General features: G+C 41.2%; 1 protein-coding gene across 2 annotated transcripts in view; it reads right to left on the bottom strand.

The window, feature by feature from the left end:
- DOCK1 (dedicator of cytokinesis 1) overlaps positions 1-18,354 on the bottom strand; it is a 503,206-nt gene that overhangs the window by 315,617 nt on the left and 169,235 nt on the right. For both annotated transcript variants that reach the window (XM_070566542.1, XM_070566478.1), the window contains exons 24-25: positions 14,963-15,033; positions 11,963-12,069 (exon numbers count right to left, since the gene is read on the bottom strand). In XM_070566542.1, the coding sequence (XP_070422643.1) occupies positions 11,963-12,069; positions 14,963-15,033 (178 nt within the window). The remainder of the gene's footprint in view (positions 1-11,962; positions 12,070-14,962; positions 15,034-18,354) is intronic.

Genomic DNA, 18,354 nt, shown 5'->3' on the forward strand with positions numbered 1-18,354 from the left:
TACCACACACTCTACACGTACACACACTCCTCACATGCACTCACACACACACTCATACACCACACCCCACACACTAACACATACCACATACACACCCCCCACACATACACACACTCACACACGATACACACCACACACACATATCACACACCCCCCACACATACACACACCACACACTCACATACCACACACACTCCCCCACACACATACACAAACCACACATATTTATACAGTACACACAACATACATACACACCACATACTCATTCTCACAACACACCCCCCACATACACACACTACACTTCCCATACACACACTTACACAGTCACACACCCACCACACACATTCACAACACTCTCCCCACACACACACCACACATATATACACACCACACCTACATTCACACACCACACATACACATCACACAGACCACAAACATACCACACATAAATTCATCACACACACACCACACACATACATATACCACACACAGTCACACACTATGCACAACATACATATCACATACACACTCACACACTATGCACATACATCACACATACACACACACACACACCACACACTCATACACACCACATACACACTCATATACTACACACACACACACTCCTGCAATTAACTATTTTAAATCATGAGACTCTGGAAAGTGAGGAAGAGCAATCCCCTGTCACATTATTAATGCCCCAACTCGGTGTCCTGAATATCCTGCCTTTCCTCATGAACCGGATGTCATTTCTATACTATGATTTGTGCTGATGGTCGCATTAGGTTCAAAACACACGGCCTGGAAAGCTGACAATCAAAAACAAAACCCAAAACAACCTGGTATTTTAAATAAACTCCCCACAGACAACCATTTGAAACCAGCTGCAGTCACACCTGCCCCAAGTCCAGGAGCGGGGGCCACACCGTGAGGCTCAGGCAGAGCCTTTTACTCTCATTCAGGTCCAGTCTGCCCAAGCACGTGGGAAATAATAACACCACTCTGCTCATTCTTTTCTTTGGATCTTGAGCAAGTTATTTAAACACTCTAGGCCTTAATTTTTCTGATCTGCAAAATGGGAATGCTGTTGTTTACCTTTTAGATTTACAGTGAGAATTAAATGATACAACATGTATATTTGGCAAACAGCAAGCATTCATTAAATGGTAGCTGTCAATAACGATCATAGGAATTATACTAATATACAAAGTCAGCCTTTGCAACTAACAGTACACAAAGAAAACTAACGTCCTTGAGCCGTGGTATGCAATATGGTAGCCACCGGGCACCTGAAATGTAGCTAGTGCCACTAAGGAATGGAATTTTGAATTTTATTTAACTTTAAGTAATTTAAACCTACATGTAAAAAGTAATGCTTGATTTATTGGAAACAACTGTTTGGAACAAGTGGAGCAACTTGAGTACGTGAATCTACCTGTCAATGGTAAATTTTATTAAATGTTCATTAAATACAGATGAAGCATCTCTGATGAAAATTTAGCATCCAAATTGAGATGTGCTGTTAAGTGTTAAAAAACACACTGGATGTCAGAGACTTAGTGTGAAAAAAAAGAATGTAAAGTATGCCATTAGTAATTTTTAGATTAAAGTTATATTAAGATGATATTTTCGATAAAATATATTATTCAAATTAAGTTCACCAATTGCTTTGTACTTTCTTTTAAAATTTGGCCTCTAGAAAATTTTAAATTACCTATGTCGCTCACATTCTTTATCTGCTGAGTAGCATCATCTATGAGTCTGCTAGGAAGCAGATGTTAGAGACCTCATGTGCAAAGTCTCATTTTCATGAGCTGGCGTTCACCACTGGAGGCAGAATCAGAGCCACAGCTTTCTCCTATCAGACCTCACATCACATGTTGGGACTGCAAGACTTGTCAGTGCCCATGAGTACTGAGTCGAGGCATAGCCATGACCTACAAGGAAGCCAGAACTACCTAGCACACTTGTCCCGGTTTTCCATGGTATGCACAGAGAGGAATGCAGTGAGCCCAGCCCAGGCAGCCAGGAAGGGACAGGCAGCCCGATGGGCACACAAATCAGCCATGGGGATCAGAGGTCTTGCCGCACACCGGCCACCCTTCCACATCCTCCTTTCCCAGTGTGATCCACTATGATTACAGACAGCAATAATTTGACATCTGTTCATCCTCAGCTGTGCAGGCTGAAGCTGTGATGATTAATGCTCTGGTAATGGGCACAGAGTAAAAAATATTAATCTTTATAAAAGGTATTCAACAGGCATCATCAGCTTATAAATGTCCAAGCAGAATATCTGTCTATAACCCCATTACAGCTCTACACTAAAGCAAGATGCAAATATGAGAATGAATTTGTCCATTTAAAACATTCGTTTTATGAACAGTGAGTAATATGCTTCTTAATTTTTAGTTTGGTCACATTAAACAAATGATCCATAAAGTACATTTAATAACCTTGAGCCTGTTATATAGAACTGAGATCCAGATTAACACTTTTAATGAGAATTAAACAGTAAGAGCCATATAAATGGAGGATGCTCACTATTTATCTTCTATAGACAATCATCTTATTTTTCAACCATCTAAGAACTCTGTACCCACATGATTCAATTTGTTCAAATGATTTCTCCCTCTTTGCAAGTCTTCAAGCAACAGAAGTGCAGAAAACAGAGTCAGCAATGGAAGGAATCATAAGGAACTATCTACTCATGTCCACATTTTACAGAGTGCGAGCCAGGAATCAGAGAGAAGGGATGTGTGAGGATTACACCACTAAGCAGCAGCAGAGCCGGAATTAGATGCCTGATCTTAAAGCCAGAACACCTTAGAGTAAATGATCCAGACATGCGCACATGCCTGTAAACATGTATGATTCAGGTATCTAACATGTCAAATGCAAATTAAATCTTCCCAAGAATCATTTTAATGTAACAAGTCATGAGAGTGAGCAATACCAGGAGAATAAATTCACATTGACTAAGCTTATTAGGTAGGTTATTTTTACTTTCTGAACTTTAGTCTCTTTGTCTGTGAAATGGAGTAAATACAACTGTGTTTTTATCCCTATCAACCAGCAGCACCTTTGTAAGTCTTCTGGTCAGGATGTGGTCACAGATCCTCAGTGCCACTCAGCTGAGTGCTGAAATGATCAGAAGTAAGGTAAGCTACATTTCAGCTTTGAGATGCCCAATGTCACAGAATTTTAATTAAGAGGGTGATAGAGGAATTAAAAGTATCTTGGAAATTGGAAGGAGGAGCACAACAGGATATAAATTGCAGAAACAATGGGAAAAAGCAGCTGGTCTAAGACTGTCTTCTGGATAAAGCCATTGGGTCTAGTAAAAAGTGTGTCATCTTTTGGAAAAGGGAGTGGGGCAGCAGATATTTTGTATCCTTTAGTTTGGAGAAGTATAATAATGGGGATTAAACATTCATTAGTATTGTAGTAATAAATAATTTGTCAGAAGAAAGAAATGAAAGAGGAACCAATGGAGAACAGTCACAAATAAGTCCCATCTATAAGTAGATGAAAAAATTAGAGTCAAGTAAAAGTGCTGGGGAAGACTGTGTGGGCTCTAATGGTGAAGCTAGGAATCTATTCTCTAGGTGGATGGAAGTACATCAAGGAAGTGGCTTGGGAAGTTCAGAAGGAATCCTACAGGTGTGCCAGTCCTTGGGCAGAATCTCTACACACTGAGGATGAAAAAATACAAGAAAGAATACACAGGGCTGGGGAGTGGTATGCATTCTTTTAACCAGGAGAGTGAAGTTAACCCACAACACAGGTCTTGGCCAATGAGGTCCAGCACACATGCCTCTCCTGGTTGTCCCAACAATGAAATGCATATTTTAAAAACAATGTCAAAAACATATAGACTGGTACATTCCATCTTGAGGGAAGTTCTGTGCACTCAGAGAGGTGTCCATGGAACAGAAAAAGAATGAGGTCTGGAAGGAGAACATAGGAGCCTGTAGGCTGACCTGGGGCTCCTCCAACTGTCCCAGGCAAGTTACTGTAGGCAACATATCATGCAAGGACGGAGCTCAGCTTGTAGGGCCCGGAGGGAATCATGAAATGGGAAGACTTAGGGACTTGCTGTCCTGGTGCCTAATCAAGGCAGCCTCTTCTGAGATTGCTCTTCCTGCTCCCAACATGAAGTAACAGAAGTAGGAGCCCACACAGAGGTGGGCACAGAACAGAGAGTCAATAGACTAAGATAAAGGTTAGACCAACTATACTCTGAGGAATTGTTGGCACTGCCAATTTGATCACAGATAACACTCCCCTCACAGAAAGAGAAAAACGATGAAAATTCCATGAGCATATGAGTACACTACATAGTTTATTTATGTTTAATTCATTTACGTGTTTATTTATTCATATATTTGTATTTTATCTTGTTCTATATGGCATTTGAAGTAAATTCAGTTTTCAAAATGCATAGCTCATATGATGGGTGTGAAACAGTTTACGAAAAGAGCGGGTGATGGATTGCTAACAAAACTCCTTAATCAGCACCATGATGCTGGACAGCTCCCTGTCTGGGTCCTGCTTATACAGACTAGGATTTGTTACTTAACTCCTATGTCCTTATCTATAAATTAAGAGAATTAGTCTTCCCAATTATACATTTTTAAGTTGATGGCTCTGAAGCCACTCAGAGAAATCAAACTCACCAACCAACAGTCATAAGCACATGGTAGGTGCTCAACAAATTACAATGGAATTGAAATAGATATAATTAAGAAACTAAAACTGAGTTCACCCTCCTAGATTCATCAAGCCGTTTCTAAAGGGCTGCACTGTTTTAACAAACAGGCTTTTCAAAAACACTATTAATGAAAGATATAGAATGAGGGCTGAAAAAGGTACAGTACTTTACAGATAAAGATTAAAATTTTCTCAAGGCATGAAAAAAAAATAGAAGAGGAGAGAATAACATTCATATTCCCCATTATTTAAAAGAATCAGTCGTTGGGGTTCACAGCTGGTAACATTCATTAGAAGTCATCAGCACAACTATCTAATTAAAGTACTCCAGAATGCTAAACAACTGGTACATTAAGTGATTGTGGCACATGATGATCTCAACCCCAATTTTTCTTTCTGGACAACATCCATCAAGTTAACAAAACTACTACAGAGTAGCTCTGAGTTTAAGATCCCTTTCAATAAGGAGAAATATTTCTCCATTTTCCACAGTGGAGAAGCTCAAGAGACTTTATTTTGATTTGTTTACAGATCAAAGCATTAAGAAGGTATATTTTATTATGGGTTTGTATTAAACACACACCTTTTCTTTCTACAATTTAAAGCACAAGAAATTGATTAGTAAGATAATTTTTAGGGGCTGGCCCCGTGGCCGAGTGGTTAAGTTCGCGCGCTCCGCTGCAGGCGGCCCAGTGTTTCGTCGGTTCGAATCCTGGGCGCGGACATGGCGCTGCTCGTCAGACCACGCTGAGGCAGCGTCCCACATGCCACAACTAGAGGAACCCACAACGAAGAATACACAACTATGTACCGGGGGGCTTTGGGGAGAAAAAGGAAAAAATAAAATCTTTAAAAAAAAAAAAAATAAGATAATTTTTAGAGAGATAAATTATCTATGTTGGATCTAATCAAAATGAAAAAACAGTCTGGAAATCTGACTTCAATATTTCCTAATAGCTAGTCCCAATAGGTATCTGGGCCTTTGCCCTCAGATTTCAAAGGGCTGCTGTAACTAATGTTTCCACCATTAAAAAGGAGAGTGTTACTTTGCCTCATAACGGAAAGAATCCTTCGCCTTGAAAATAAGAATGAGGAAAATAATTTAAGCTCTCAAGGCCTACATTTTTAAGAAGCTCTGTGTTGTTCAATTTGGAACACAAAAGAAGTTTTATGAGGCTGATGAACATTGTCTAAAAGGAGCCTGTTTGCTATATTGAGGAAAAGAACTACGGGAATGGGCAGGGAATGAGAGGATAGCACATGTCCCACTCCTACCCACTGCTGGGTTCCAACCATCGGGGGAAAAAATCCAAAACACAAAAACAGACAAAGGGGTGCCAATGAAAAGTGAGCTTAGAAGGAAGTAATCTACCAAGAGTATGAAACTACTGTCAAGACCACAAAGGGATTGTCTTGCCACTAAATCTTCAAATCTTACACTAGCCTCCAAAAACAAGCAAAAAAACTCCTTAAGACACAATGATAAGTACATAGGAAGTGCTAAAGAAAATCTGTCCATTGCTTTGGCTACTTTCCATACGGGACTATGGAAAGATTAGACCTTGAAAGGCAAAGAAATGATTCAGTGTTAACTGGAGCAAGCTTTCCAAAGGTCTCAGGTTCAGAACCACAGTGGAAAGGAGCCTGTGCGGGTAAGGGCACGTGTTCCACCAGGTCTCCCACCTTAACTCAAAGGCTTCTTTGCAAGCATGTCCAAAGCTCTTGACTAATTTAAAAGCTAATGCTATCTCACGTTGATTCCTTTCATTCCAATTTCTATAACATTAATGTAAAACATTTTTGTGGGCATAAATCCTAAACCTCAGTGTCCTAGTGTTTATTTTAATTTAATTACATTGAAACTTTTCATTTCTATAATAGGATTTCAGCTTTAATTTTTACAGCTTTTGTCAGATATGTGGGCAACAATATAACCACATGGGAACAAAGCTACAAATGCACAAATTATGAAGCTCTGACCTTTCTGTCTCTTTGTATCTTGCTTTGAAAATCTGTTCACTCCACACCACAGATTATATGCAAGAGTCATCTTTTTGTGAAGCGCATAATCTATTTAACCAGCTTCCCAGTAGTCAAGTCACATCACGAGACAACGCTTGGAAGCCATTACCGCCCATTCATTGGCTCTCGTGCACAGCATGCTAATGAGTCAAAACCCCTTCACCTCAGCACAGGAGCAGGAGCAGGAACATTCAAGGTGGATTCCAGACACCAGCATGGGGACCAGCCCCTCTGCACATCCTCCCTTTTCTGAAACAGTGTCATTCACTCTTGAACACCACCATGCATTTGAAAAGATATCCTAATGAAATGCTGTGATGACTGGGATTTGCTTCAAAATATCTGGGAGAGAAGTGCATAGATAAAAACAAGATTGACCGACTTGATAACTTCTGAAGCCAAGTGAGGGGTCCAAAGGCGTTCACTACATTCTTCTTTCCACTCTTCTGTATGTTTAAAATTTTCCATAATTTTAACAAAAAGCTATCTTGATCCCAGAGGTGGAGTTGAACCGTGCCCTCCCCTATTTCGTATTTCCACAAAACTTGAGGATAATTAGATCAAAAGCAAATACAAGATAGGCTTAATTCTATAAGACTACTCACATAAGACCCTCCATATTGAGTCTCTCATGACTCTTCCTTTTCTTTCTCTCTTTACGTTACCCTACCTCAAAGACATCTCCTTCCTCCTCCATGACCAATCCACTCACAGCCAAGACCAGCAGAGACAGCCAGCTTCCCATGTAAACACAAAGCCTCTCCTCCCTTAGGTCAAGTGAACTACATATGTACATAGCTGATCAACTTCCTTCTCTGTGCTACTCCCTGGGAAAAGAAGTGCTAGTTTTGAACATCCAAGTCCAATTTTGATCACTCAATAAATATGCATTGTGAGTGTGCCTTGGGTCAGGCACCAATCTAGGTTACAGCAACAGAGTAATAACAAGACGAAGAAGGCCCTGCTTGGAGAGCTCTCATTCTAGGGAGGGACCACAGACAGTAAGGCAAGGAGTAAAAATATGCAATGATTTCACATTGTGGACAGTGCCATGAGGAGCCATGGGGCAGAGTTTCTCGGGGTGTTTTATGCAGCAATTCGCAGAGAAAGCTCTCAGTGTAATCCGTTTCATTATTTGGTCCAGGTCTGTTGCCTTTCAGCTCATATTTGACATTCTAATTATCCTCTCCGATGAGGGCAGGATCTTATCTGCCATTTTTCTACTGAATCCTCAACAAAAGTGACAGACATGGCTAACATTAATTGAATGTGCATTAAATGCTGAGTGCAAATCTCAGGACTAAACATATATTAATCCTCAAAACATATGACACAGGCAACAAGAAAAGGGCAGCTTAGGAAAAAGATGCCTGGAGGATAACTTACCCAAAGTTACCGAGTTAGCAGGTAAAAGAGGCAGGATTTGAACCGAGGCAATCTGATCATAAAGCCCACACACACTCCCAATCCTCTTGTGTACTACCTGCCCTCATCATAGAAAGGGCATCAGAAAGAAACAGTTCTTTATTAATGAGGGAGTTAAATTACTTGCAGGAAAAATGGTGCAAAGCAGTCATTCATTTTTTTAAAAATCAAAGGGAAAGGAGCAGGTACTTAGAGAAAAGGCCAAAGTGGCTCACACATCACCAAGCACAACGAGTGGTCAGAAGTCTCCAGAAGGCCTGGTGCACTGGCTTTATCAGCAGTCTACTACTGACCTCTGATGTGGTCAGGTCTGCACTTCAGCTTCTGAACAGCCTTCTTACATCAGGGACAATTCCTACATTGTCTCTGCTGTACAGAGGCCAGAACTCAAGTCCACAGCCACCCTTGCAACTACAACGCAGACTACGGCCCAGGTTCTAGTGATGAGGCATGACTTCTTAAGATGGCAACTGGAAATGAGCAGTGGGAGGAGACAGCTCTGTGAAGAACTCCCATTTCCTTTGGACCAGGGTGGAGGCTGTGGAGGCATCAAGAGTTGCAAAGTCCTGATTCAGAAGGAGTATCGCAACTGGTACACCTGTGAGCAGACAGCAGTGACGGCGGCTGTGCTGTCCACACAGGTTGGGGCCAGACAAACACAATCCTATTAGCCAAAAGACAGATCTCCTGTTGTAGCCTAACAAACTCAGCCCGATGAATCCTCAGTTTCCGTGTCCTGTAAAGGGACAGAAGAGGAGCAACAGGAAAAACAGGGCTAAAACAATCAGGTCACTGTAAGCCTTAGCCTACCAGGACCCAAACCTGGCAAAGGAAGGCTTTTCTGCAGAGGAGCAATTCCAGTTTCAGAATTCACTGCCAGCCTCACTGCACACAGATCAGCTTGTCATTCCCATTGAAGTGAGTCCCTTAAAACGATGGAATGTCTTTGATAGTGGAGGGAGATGGAAATAAATGTTTCAGAGCAAAACAATTAAGTTGAGTGTCTTCCATGAGTGGGCAACACATGTGCTGATAAGCAATGACAAGCCCTGGAGCCCACAGAGGTCACCAGAGGAGCTGCACTGTGATGTACTCTGACCACAGCCCCAAAAGAATGTTCCCCAAGGGCTGGCACATTTAGTAGCTTGGGCAACTAAATCTAGTTACATCAAGTTCTAAAACTCTGGACACGTGGGAAGTTAGTTTGACTGATTCCACTGGGATCAGGAAAGAGGACAGAGACAACTACATTTTTTACAAATTAACAAGAAATGGAACAAAGCAAGAAATCTCAGCCATCACATCTTATCAGAAAATGGTTTGGCTTTAAATATTTGCACAAAAGGTAGCACAGAATATTTTGCAAAAGTAATAACATCTTTGTAAGAACAGACCAACTGGAAGATTTCCACTGATAAGTTTTTCCTGACAAGGAGGTAAGACAGATGTTGGCTGCTTTGAAGAATCAGGGAGCTTGCAGATGAGAAAAATCAGGGCTGGCTCTGCTATCCTTACCCAGAAAGATTCTTAAAACTCAAAGCCTCTAAGCGAGGCCATTTTTACATGGGACAATGCATTCTGAAATGCTTCCAGGCAGCCAGTGAGCGTTTGAAGCACATTTGGGCTGCCGATTATGGCTTAAACAACTTCTACTGATGGGCCAATTCTGGAACTGCTCGTAAGACACGAAGCTCCAGGCTAATTTCAGCTCATTTAGCCCATGATAATTTTGGATTCATATATTTTGTACAATCTCATTTACTATGATGGGTGCAACTTGCTATTAAGATTAAACTCCTAACTTTGTACTTAAAAAAATACTAGGCTAATAATTCCAAAATATCATATGTCCTGGTAACTCCATATGAAACAAAACTAGGTATTTAATTGCACACTGCATACTTCCAAAAGAGGACTTGAGGCAGTCTATGATAAAGACTTACAGAACAAGAGTGAAAACAGAAATGGGGCACAGTAAAGAGGAAGAAAAACACCATCACCCAACACCTAGGCCTGCACAATTACCAAAAATAAACAGTAAGTTCCCCTTCAAGCTTTCTCTTAGCTAAAGAAATAGAGTAAGTTTCAATAGAAGAAAACATTTCCTTCTATTTTAAATATTTTTAATTGACTCTTTTATGTCTTAGATCCTTATTCAAGGAGAGCTAAATGATACATGGAACAAAGTTTTGCAAGAAATTTTGAAATATATTTAAATACATCCTCAAGAAGGTCTTCCCTATATCAACACTCAATAAAAGTCAGCTACAATCAGTCCACTGACCATTGTCATTCATTGACAATTGTTAACTCACTGGTGGCACTGCGGGGGGCGGGGGGTGGGGGGTGTGAAGGTGTGTGTGCATGAATGTGTGTGTGTGTGTGTGTATTTTGGGGTTGAATGGTTGGAAGAAGGGGCATTAGTAACCTACCTAATAAGACCCAGATATAAAACTTTCAGGGGATTTTATTTGCTCTGGTATAAAGTTTAGTCAATATAGAAGGAAACAATGAAACTGTTTCCCTACCCATCACCTCCATCATCATGCCTTCCTTGAGCCCCATAGTGTCCACAAGCTTTAGAAGACACCTTCTAAATGAGCAATGCAAGATCCAGCCCTCCAATGAGAACCTGAAATATGGACAGTCGGGATTAATGGCTTGGAGGAGATTCATGTCTATTGAGTCTCAAACAATGATGACAAAGTTGACTTTCTTTTATGAAAGTGAGAATGAGCTTCTGGCCCAGACAGAGGCCTGCAAGGGGGGGCGGCTACAGAAAGCCACCCACTTCTTGGTTTGACATTTTTTCCCTAGAAGAACATTCCCACCCAAGTGAAGTCTTAACATTTTCTCTTAACATGAGCCTTAGCTGTTAAGTGTAGACTCCAGTGCATTTTATAAAGTTAAATCAAGAAATAAAATTAAAGCCAGCAGGCAAACACAGAGTCCAGTAGCCCAGAAGATACAAAGGACTAAGCCAAATACACACTGAGTTCTCAGTCCAGCCAGTAACTCAACAGGGACATTCCAGACCTGGCCTACTCCATCACTAAAACAACATCACACATGGGGATGAAAGAAAATGAATGGAACCATCTAGACACAAATGGAACAGAATAAATCTATGCCTCTCAGTCAGAATGTCACTCAACAGTCTTCACATTTGCCTCTAATAAATGAGGAAGGTTGTGAAATTATGCAAAAGTTCTAAGCTTTCAATAAAACTGCTTGACAAGTGTAAAATGTTAATTCAGTCTGTCCAAATAGAAAGGAAATGACTAATAAAAACGGTAAGGAAATAACATGGGGAAATATAAGGTGTTCCTCAGGATAAATGAGTTGAGGAATCATTAAAATTCTTATTACTTTGAGCAGGGTTTGAAGAAACCCTGGCAAAGAATACAAAGTTCAGGATAAGAGAGAACCATTACTTCTAAATTTAAAGAAAACTTGAAATTTTTCTTTGCAATCATGTCAATGGAAGCAAGTGATTGCCTCCCCGGGATAGACAATCACATTATCTTAAAGGCTACAATGTATGCTGATTATCCGAGGACTCTGGCGTACACCTAAATGACAAACTACGAGGTTTTGCCTTCATTTTTCAATGATCTATTACCTACACTATATGTCAATTACCATTCTCTTGTAAGGGCTAAATCTTCCTGTCTTGTAATGGAGCTGTTTTAATTGGATGCAACCTCCACTCCTTTTGGCAATGAGGAGAGAATTCAGAAGGGGCAAGGTCTACAGACAATGAATAATGTGACAATTTAATGATTCTCAGGGTTCCACTCACCATGCTGTGTGAAGAGGTCACTGTGAATGATTTCAATCAAGCAATACAGCTTCTGAATGGTCAGCAAACCCATGGGAACATTTAGGATGAAATCAGTAAACATTTTGCTATGAGGAAAAACATAAGGGATATGCATTAGGGATATACAGCAAAATGATCCAATGTGTAACAAGACAGTACCAAGATGCAAGGTCATTAAATGATCATTAAATGCCACCAGAATATTGGACAATGCCCATTATACAATATGAGCCAAAATCTCATCCCAAAAAGTGATGCTTTACTTTTCACTTCACACCCACTAATATGGCTATAATCCAAAAGACAGACAATAACAAGTGTTGGCTAGGAGGTGAAGACATCAGAACCCTCAGACCATGCCAGTGGGAATGTAAGATGGTGCAGCCACTTTGGAAAACTGTCATCTCCTCTAAATGTGAAACACAGTTACCATGTGACCTAGCATCTCCACTCCTTGGTATATAGCCAACCGAAATGAAAATATATATCTACACATGAATCACAGCCACATTATTCATAATACTCAAAAAGTGGAAACAACCCAAATGTCCATCAACTAATGAACGGATAAACAAAATGTGGCCTAACCATACAATTCATCCACAGAAAGGAATAAAATTCTGACACCATGGATAAACCTTGAAAACATTAGGCCAAGTAAAAGAAGACGGTCACAAAAGGCCACATATTGTATGACTCCACTTATATGAAATGCTCAGAAAAGGAAAATCTTTAGATATAGAAAGTAGAATAGTGGTTCCCTAGAGCTGAGTGAGAATGGGAAATGACTGTTAATAGGCATAAGGAATCTTATTGGGGTGATGAAAATATTCTAAAATTGGATTATGGTGATGGTCACACAACTCTGTAAATATACTGAAAACCATTTAATTGAACACTCTAAAACTGATGTACTTTATAGTACCTAAATTATATCTCAGTAGAGATGTTTTGAAAAATTTACAATTGGCCAATAAAGCTTTGAAGGAGTGTTAGAAGAACACTTGTTTGGCATAAAAGTGGGCTAACACCAGAATCTAGGACATACTGTTATTGTAAAGATTAATTGGACAATACACAGAAAGTGCTTTGTGTAAAGCCTATTCTGTGGGGAGATAGCACATAATCGATGTCAGTGTCTACTGCTGCTACTTAACTAAATGATGGGCCAGCACAGGATGGAACACCATGAATTTATTAAAAATTATGATGGAGAGACGACTTCACGATGTGGGAAAACAAGACGTCTTAAGTGCAGGAGCTGATCGTAAAATAAAGAATATAACGTTGAATTTTTTAGGGGTATCCGTGTGTGCACGCATGAGTGTGTGTGCATGCACAAAAGATAACAGAGGATCCAGATCCTTCTGGCTATTTTTGGGTAGTGGAATTAAGTTTGAGTTATTCTCCTCTGTGATCTCTTCTGTTGCATCAAAATATGAATCAATTTTCTAAACAGGAAAAAATACATAAATGATTTTCAATGTCATTTTTTTTTAAATCAGTAGATAAAGTGTTGAAGACACATGCAGGCACAAAGAGCCATAAAGGCCCCAGGGAAGGGGGTCTTCCTTGGATCTCCAAGCACATGGCACAAGCACCAACTATGAACCTCTAATGGACGAGGGCCTGAGCCCAGTGCACACTGAGGACAGGCGCAGAGTACGGTGATGGCCCACCCAACCACAGCTCCCCTCAAGTCCTGTTTCTCCAGACCTGAGGCTCTCAAACACGAGCATTCATTGGAAGTGCCTGGAGGGTTCGTTAAAACCAGATGGCTGGGCCCCTACCCCCACCAATTTCTAATCCAGCAGATCTGGGAAGAAGCCCGAGACTCAGCATTTTCTAACAAGTTCCCAGGGACTGACGATGCTGCTGTTTCGGGGGCCACCCTTGGAGAGCCGTGCTCAGAGTCAGGGCATTCCAGAGCCCCGGGAGGGCAGACATGGGGCCGGTGCCCGTTTGTTCCTCCTGTTCTCATTTAGGGCATGTTACAGTATAACCAGTGTTGGCAGTTCCCGGGAGCATGAAATAAATGTGTCCATGCAGGACTCTAAATCCTCAGGCTCATCAGAAACAGGATGATTGGTGGGGAAGAGCAGCTCCCCAAGAGCCCCTCGCCCTTCCCTTCCAGGGCGTGAGTGACCTATGGTGAACAGAAAGCACAGGAAGGGTGCCATATTTCATTCAGTTTAGCCACCCGGGGGACAGGTGGCCCTTAACTAATATTTAAGTGGGCTTTTTTGGCTGGTAAAAACAGCGTTGGTGCCATCACCTGCAGGTAGTTTATGGTGTCAAATGTTAAATCAAAACCAAACCAACAAGCAGATAAGGACTGGGCTGTAGACAGCTGGGGGGAGACAGGAGGCACGGCAGCAACGTCTACACATTAAACAACCGAGACCGGGCTTCTTGGACGGCGAGGGCGGTAAAATCAGGAAGTAAAAGGAAGGACTGGGCCCCGGCCTCGCCCCTCAGTCTGAAAGCCCAAGGACCAGCTTCCCACGGTTATGTTTTGTTTTGACTATTATTTTAGATGACAACTTCTGCCTGAGGCTCAGAGCCCCTCATTGAGGGGCTCCCCAAGAGAAGCGGTGCGTGTTATGAGGAGGAGGAGGCAAGACACGAATATTAAAGCTCTTGTGGCAAAATTTTTAGGTGCTGAAAACAAAACCAAAGCCCAACAACCACACATTGACTTTCAAACACTAGAAAAATGCAAAACGCCAAATTTGTATTGTATACCCATTGAGCTATAAATAACCCTCTAAAGAAAATATTGTGACTGTTGACAGATGATACTTTTTTCATATAAAGACAGAATTAGTGAAGTGGCACAGATACCACCACTAGCACATGTTCCACAACAATCCAGGGCACTGACCTCTGCCAATATGAGACAGAACCCCAAGCATCTCGTAAATTAAATGCACTGAAAAGGAGACACACAGGATGCCTTCGCCCGGGGTGCTTCCTTACCTGAGCTCTTTGGGATCAAACACCAATTTCACATCATTGACGATTGTAGGCAAGTATTTCAGCGCTGCTCCCTGCAAACCAAGACCAGAGAAGAATGCTGAGCCTTGTGCAGTCTGGCAAATGTTAACACAAATTTATAATTACTATAAAGAACCACAGACACACCAAGAAGAGAAAGACCACTTTCTAGATGACAGGCTGATGGCTAAACACAACAAAGACAGAGCAAAGAAAAAACTTCGGATCCACAAACAATGATGATTTATTACATCATAATCTTGATACATAATACCAATGATAATAATAGAAGCCAACATTTATAGCCTTCTGCCAAATGCCTATACTGTACTAAGCTTTTATGTGATTTTTCTCCTTGACTCTAATGAAGTTATAGCGAATGAAGACCTGTGCCCTCAGAAGAATCCTCTTCCATTCGAGTCCCCGCAGCTCCATCATATTCAACAATTAAAATAATTGTCTTCATTCCATTCCAAAACAGTTTTCCTGTACATCTGTGTATCCCTTAATTAGGAATCATTTTTTTCTTTAGTAACTTTATCTCTTATATTCATATCCTGTATCTTCTAGAAAACCCACTCTCTCAAAAAATAGAGGGATGGGAATAATGATAGATCCTAATACAGGCTATGTGTTATGCTAGGGCCCCTGTACATTTCATCTTTAGTCCCAACAGACCTCCTACTGGGAGTTAGTTGTGTTGGAAGGCAAGGATACGGACAATGGAGATGTTAAGCACTTTGCCCCTGACCACACAGCTAGTACTCAACTGAGCTACAATGAAAATTCAGTTCCATGGGCAGCCAGAGTCTCAGCCCCCTCAATACATCCTGTTGGGAAAAGTTTCTGGATTTTAAGTGTTCTGATGCTGGCTGCCTCCCCTTCCTGCAATGTGAATCTAAGTGACTCCTTATAACAGGCTGGATTCCTCCCTCCCTGAATGAAATGGAGGAAAATAACACTCGTGCCAAACACCTCCAGCGGTTTCATTAAAGCTCAAAATGAAACTGAAAAGAGAATAGGATAACACGTTGAACACTGGAAAATACCACACCTGTTACATAAACAACTGTTAATACTATTTTCCAAAAGCAAGTAGGCAGAAACCCACCGTAAACATAATACCCTGAATATGGATGGTCACTTGCAATAAAGGGACACAGACCCCTCCACCTCCACCACCTAACGAAATTCACTCCATACCCACACCCTATATAAAAATTAATTTAAAATGGCTCATAGATCTTAAATGTAAAACTTAAAACTATAAGACTTCTAGAAGAAAATACTTGTGACTTTGGGCTAAGCAAAGATTTCTCAGATATGACACCAAAAGCATGATCTGTAAAAGAAAAAACTGAAAAAGTGTACTTCATCAAAATAAAGAACTTCTGCTCTTCAAAAGAACTTCTGCTACGATAACAAAAGATGAGCTACACACTGGGAGAAAATAATTGCAAATCACATATCTGATAAAGATTTGTATCCAGCATATACAAAGAGCTCTTAAAATTCAATAGTAAGATAGGAATCTTACCCCCAACACAGGCCAAAGATTTGAAGAGACACTTTTCCAAGAAGATATATAGATGGCAAATTAGCACTTGCAAAGATGCTCAGCATCATTAGTCATCAGGGAAAAGCAAATTAAAACCACAATGAGATACCACTAATATCTATGAGAATTGCTAAAAAAAACCCAAAAACAAACACACATACACACACACACACACACACACCGGACAATACCAAGAGCTGTTTGCAGATGCTACTAGTCTGAATGCAAAACTAGTTCAGCAACTTTGGAAAAGCACCTGGCACTTTCTCATAAAGTTAGACATGCACCCTCCATATGGCCCAGCAACTGCACTCTTGGTCTTGACCCAAATAAAATGAAAAGTTATGCTCACACAAAACCCTGTATGTGAATGTTTACAGCAGCTTTATTTGTAATCATCAAAAACTAGAAACAACTCAAATGTCCCTCAGAGGTGAATCCATACAATGGAATACTATTTAGCAATAAAAAGATTTTTAAAAAAACCAAGTCCCTTACAGGCAACATGGATGAATCTCAAATGCACTCAGAGAAGTGAAACAAGACAAACTCAAAAGGCTGCATACTGTATGATTCCATTTTTTAGACATTCTAGAAAAAGCAAAACTATAGGGATGGGGAGCACCTCAGTGGCTGTCAGAGGATGGAGTTGGGGTGAGGGCTTGTCTATACTGGGGGATGGCGAACGTAGGGGGTTGATGGAACTCTACTATATGACGGTATGCAAATTACACCTTACTTTTAAAAATGAATACAAACATATTACCTGGATAGGTAGGCATGGAAAACACCGGAGAGAATGCTGGACCCAAGTCTCAACTCTGATGCCAAAGAGTGAAGTGGTCAGGCTCAAGTCACTTCAAATGAGTCCCAGTTTCCTAATCTGTGACACGTGAGTCTTGTGTACACGGCAGACACTCTTCTAGGTGCTCGACTCTATTGACACAACAAATCCTCAGAACAGCTATATGACAGAGGTCTATTACTACCCCTCTCACAGATGAGAAAGTAGAGGCACGAAGCGAAGTCATTTGTCCGGACTGGCACTGCTGGAATTTGGAGCAAGTCTGTCCACCTCCCAGGTGACTGTGAAACCACCACACTCAATCATCACCACGATTCTCAACGCTTCACAGTCAAGATGATAAAGGATGAGAAAGTACTTTCTGCACTACAGCATCAGCAATGCTTTTTTCCAGGTGTTAACCCTCTCCTTCGATGCTGGCTGGATCCAGGGATTCCAACTATCCGCTTTGAAAGGCAACTTTTGAAAAGAACATTATTAAACAGAAACAACTTCATTCTGGTTCCGAAAGTTCTGCTTCAACTAGCTCAGAGTTGCTTTGAAAAACTACAAACTATTTATCGTGACATTTAATAATAAGCATTCGCACAGACTCCCTGCTCAGGCCCTACAGCATCTCATTTGGTTGGTGATGGTCCTGAGGGCAAAGAACGCATCAGCTTCCTGCACGTTATCCTGCACCCAGTAGAGCACTGTCTGCCTGTGGCAACTTGATGGCTTCCAATTCACATGGACAAAGCGGACAGTGACAAACAAGACAGGCCTCAATGGCCCACTTTCCCCTCGCTGCCTGGGGCTCCCGGGGCGCTGTGTTAACCAGGCAGCCTGAGCACCTGAGCAGGGCCTCGGCTCCCAAAGGCTGCCCCCAACTGGTGTCACGGTGACACCCAGAGAGAAGGTTGTGCCCACTGAAATCCCAAAATACAGGTTAAGAGAGAATTCTGCCCAACAGCCCAACATCTTACAGACTTTATGTCTTATGGGGTTTAGAGAGAAGAGAGGTGGACCACA

The sequence above is a fragment of the Equus przewalskii genome, chromosome 1 (genome assembly GCF_037783145.1).
Source record: "Equus przewalskii isolate Varuska chromosome 1, EquPr2, whole genome shotgun sequence".
In the NCBI taxonomy this organism is placed as follows: Eukaryota; Metazoa; Chordata; class Mammalia; order Perissodactyla; family Equidae; genus Equus; species Equus przewalskii.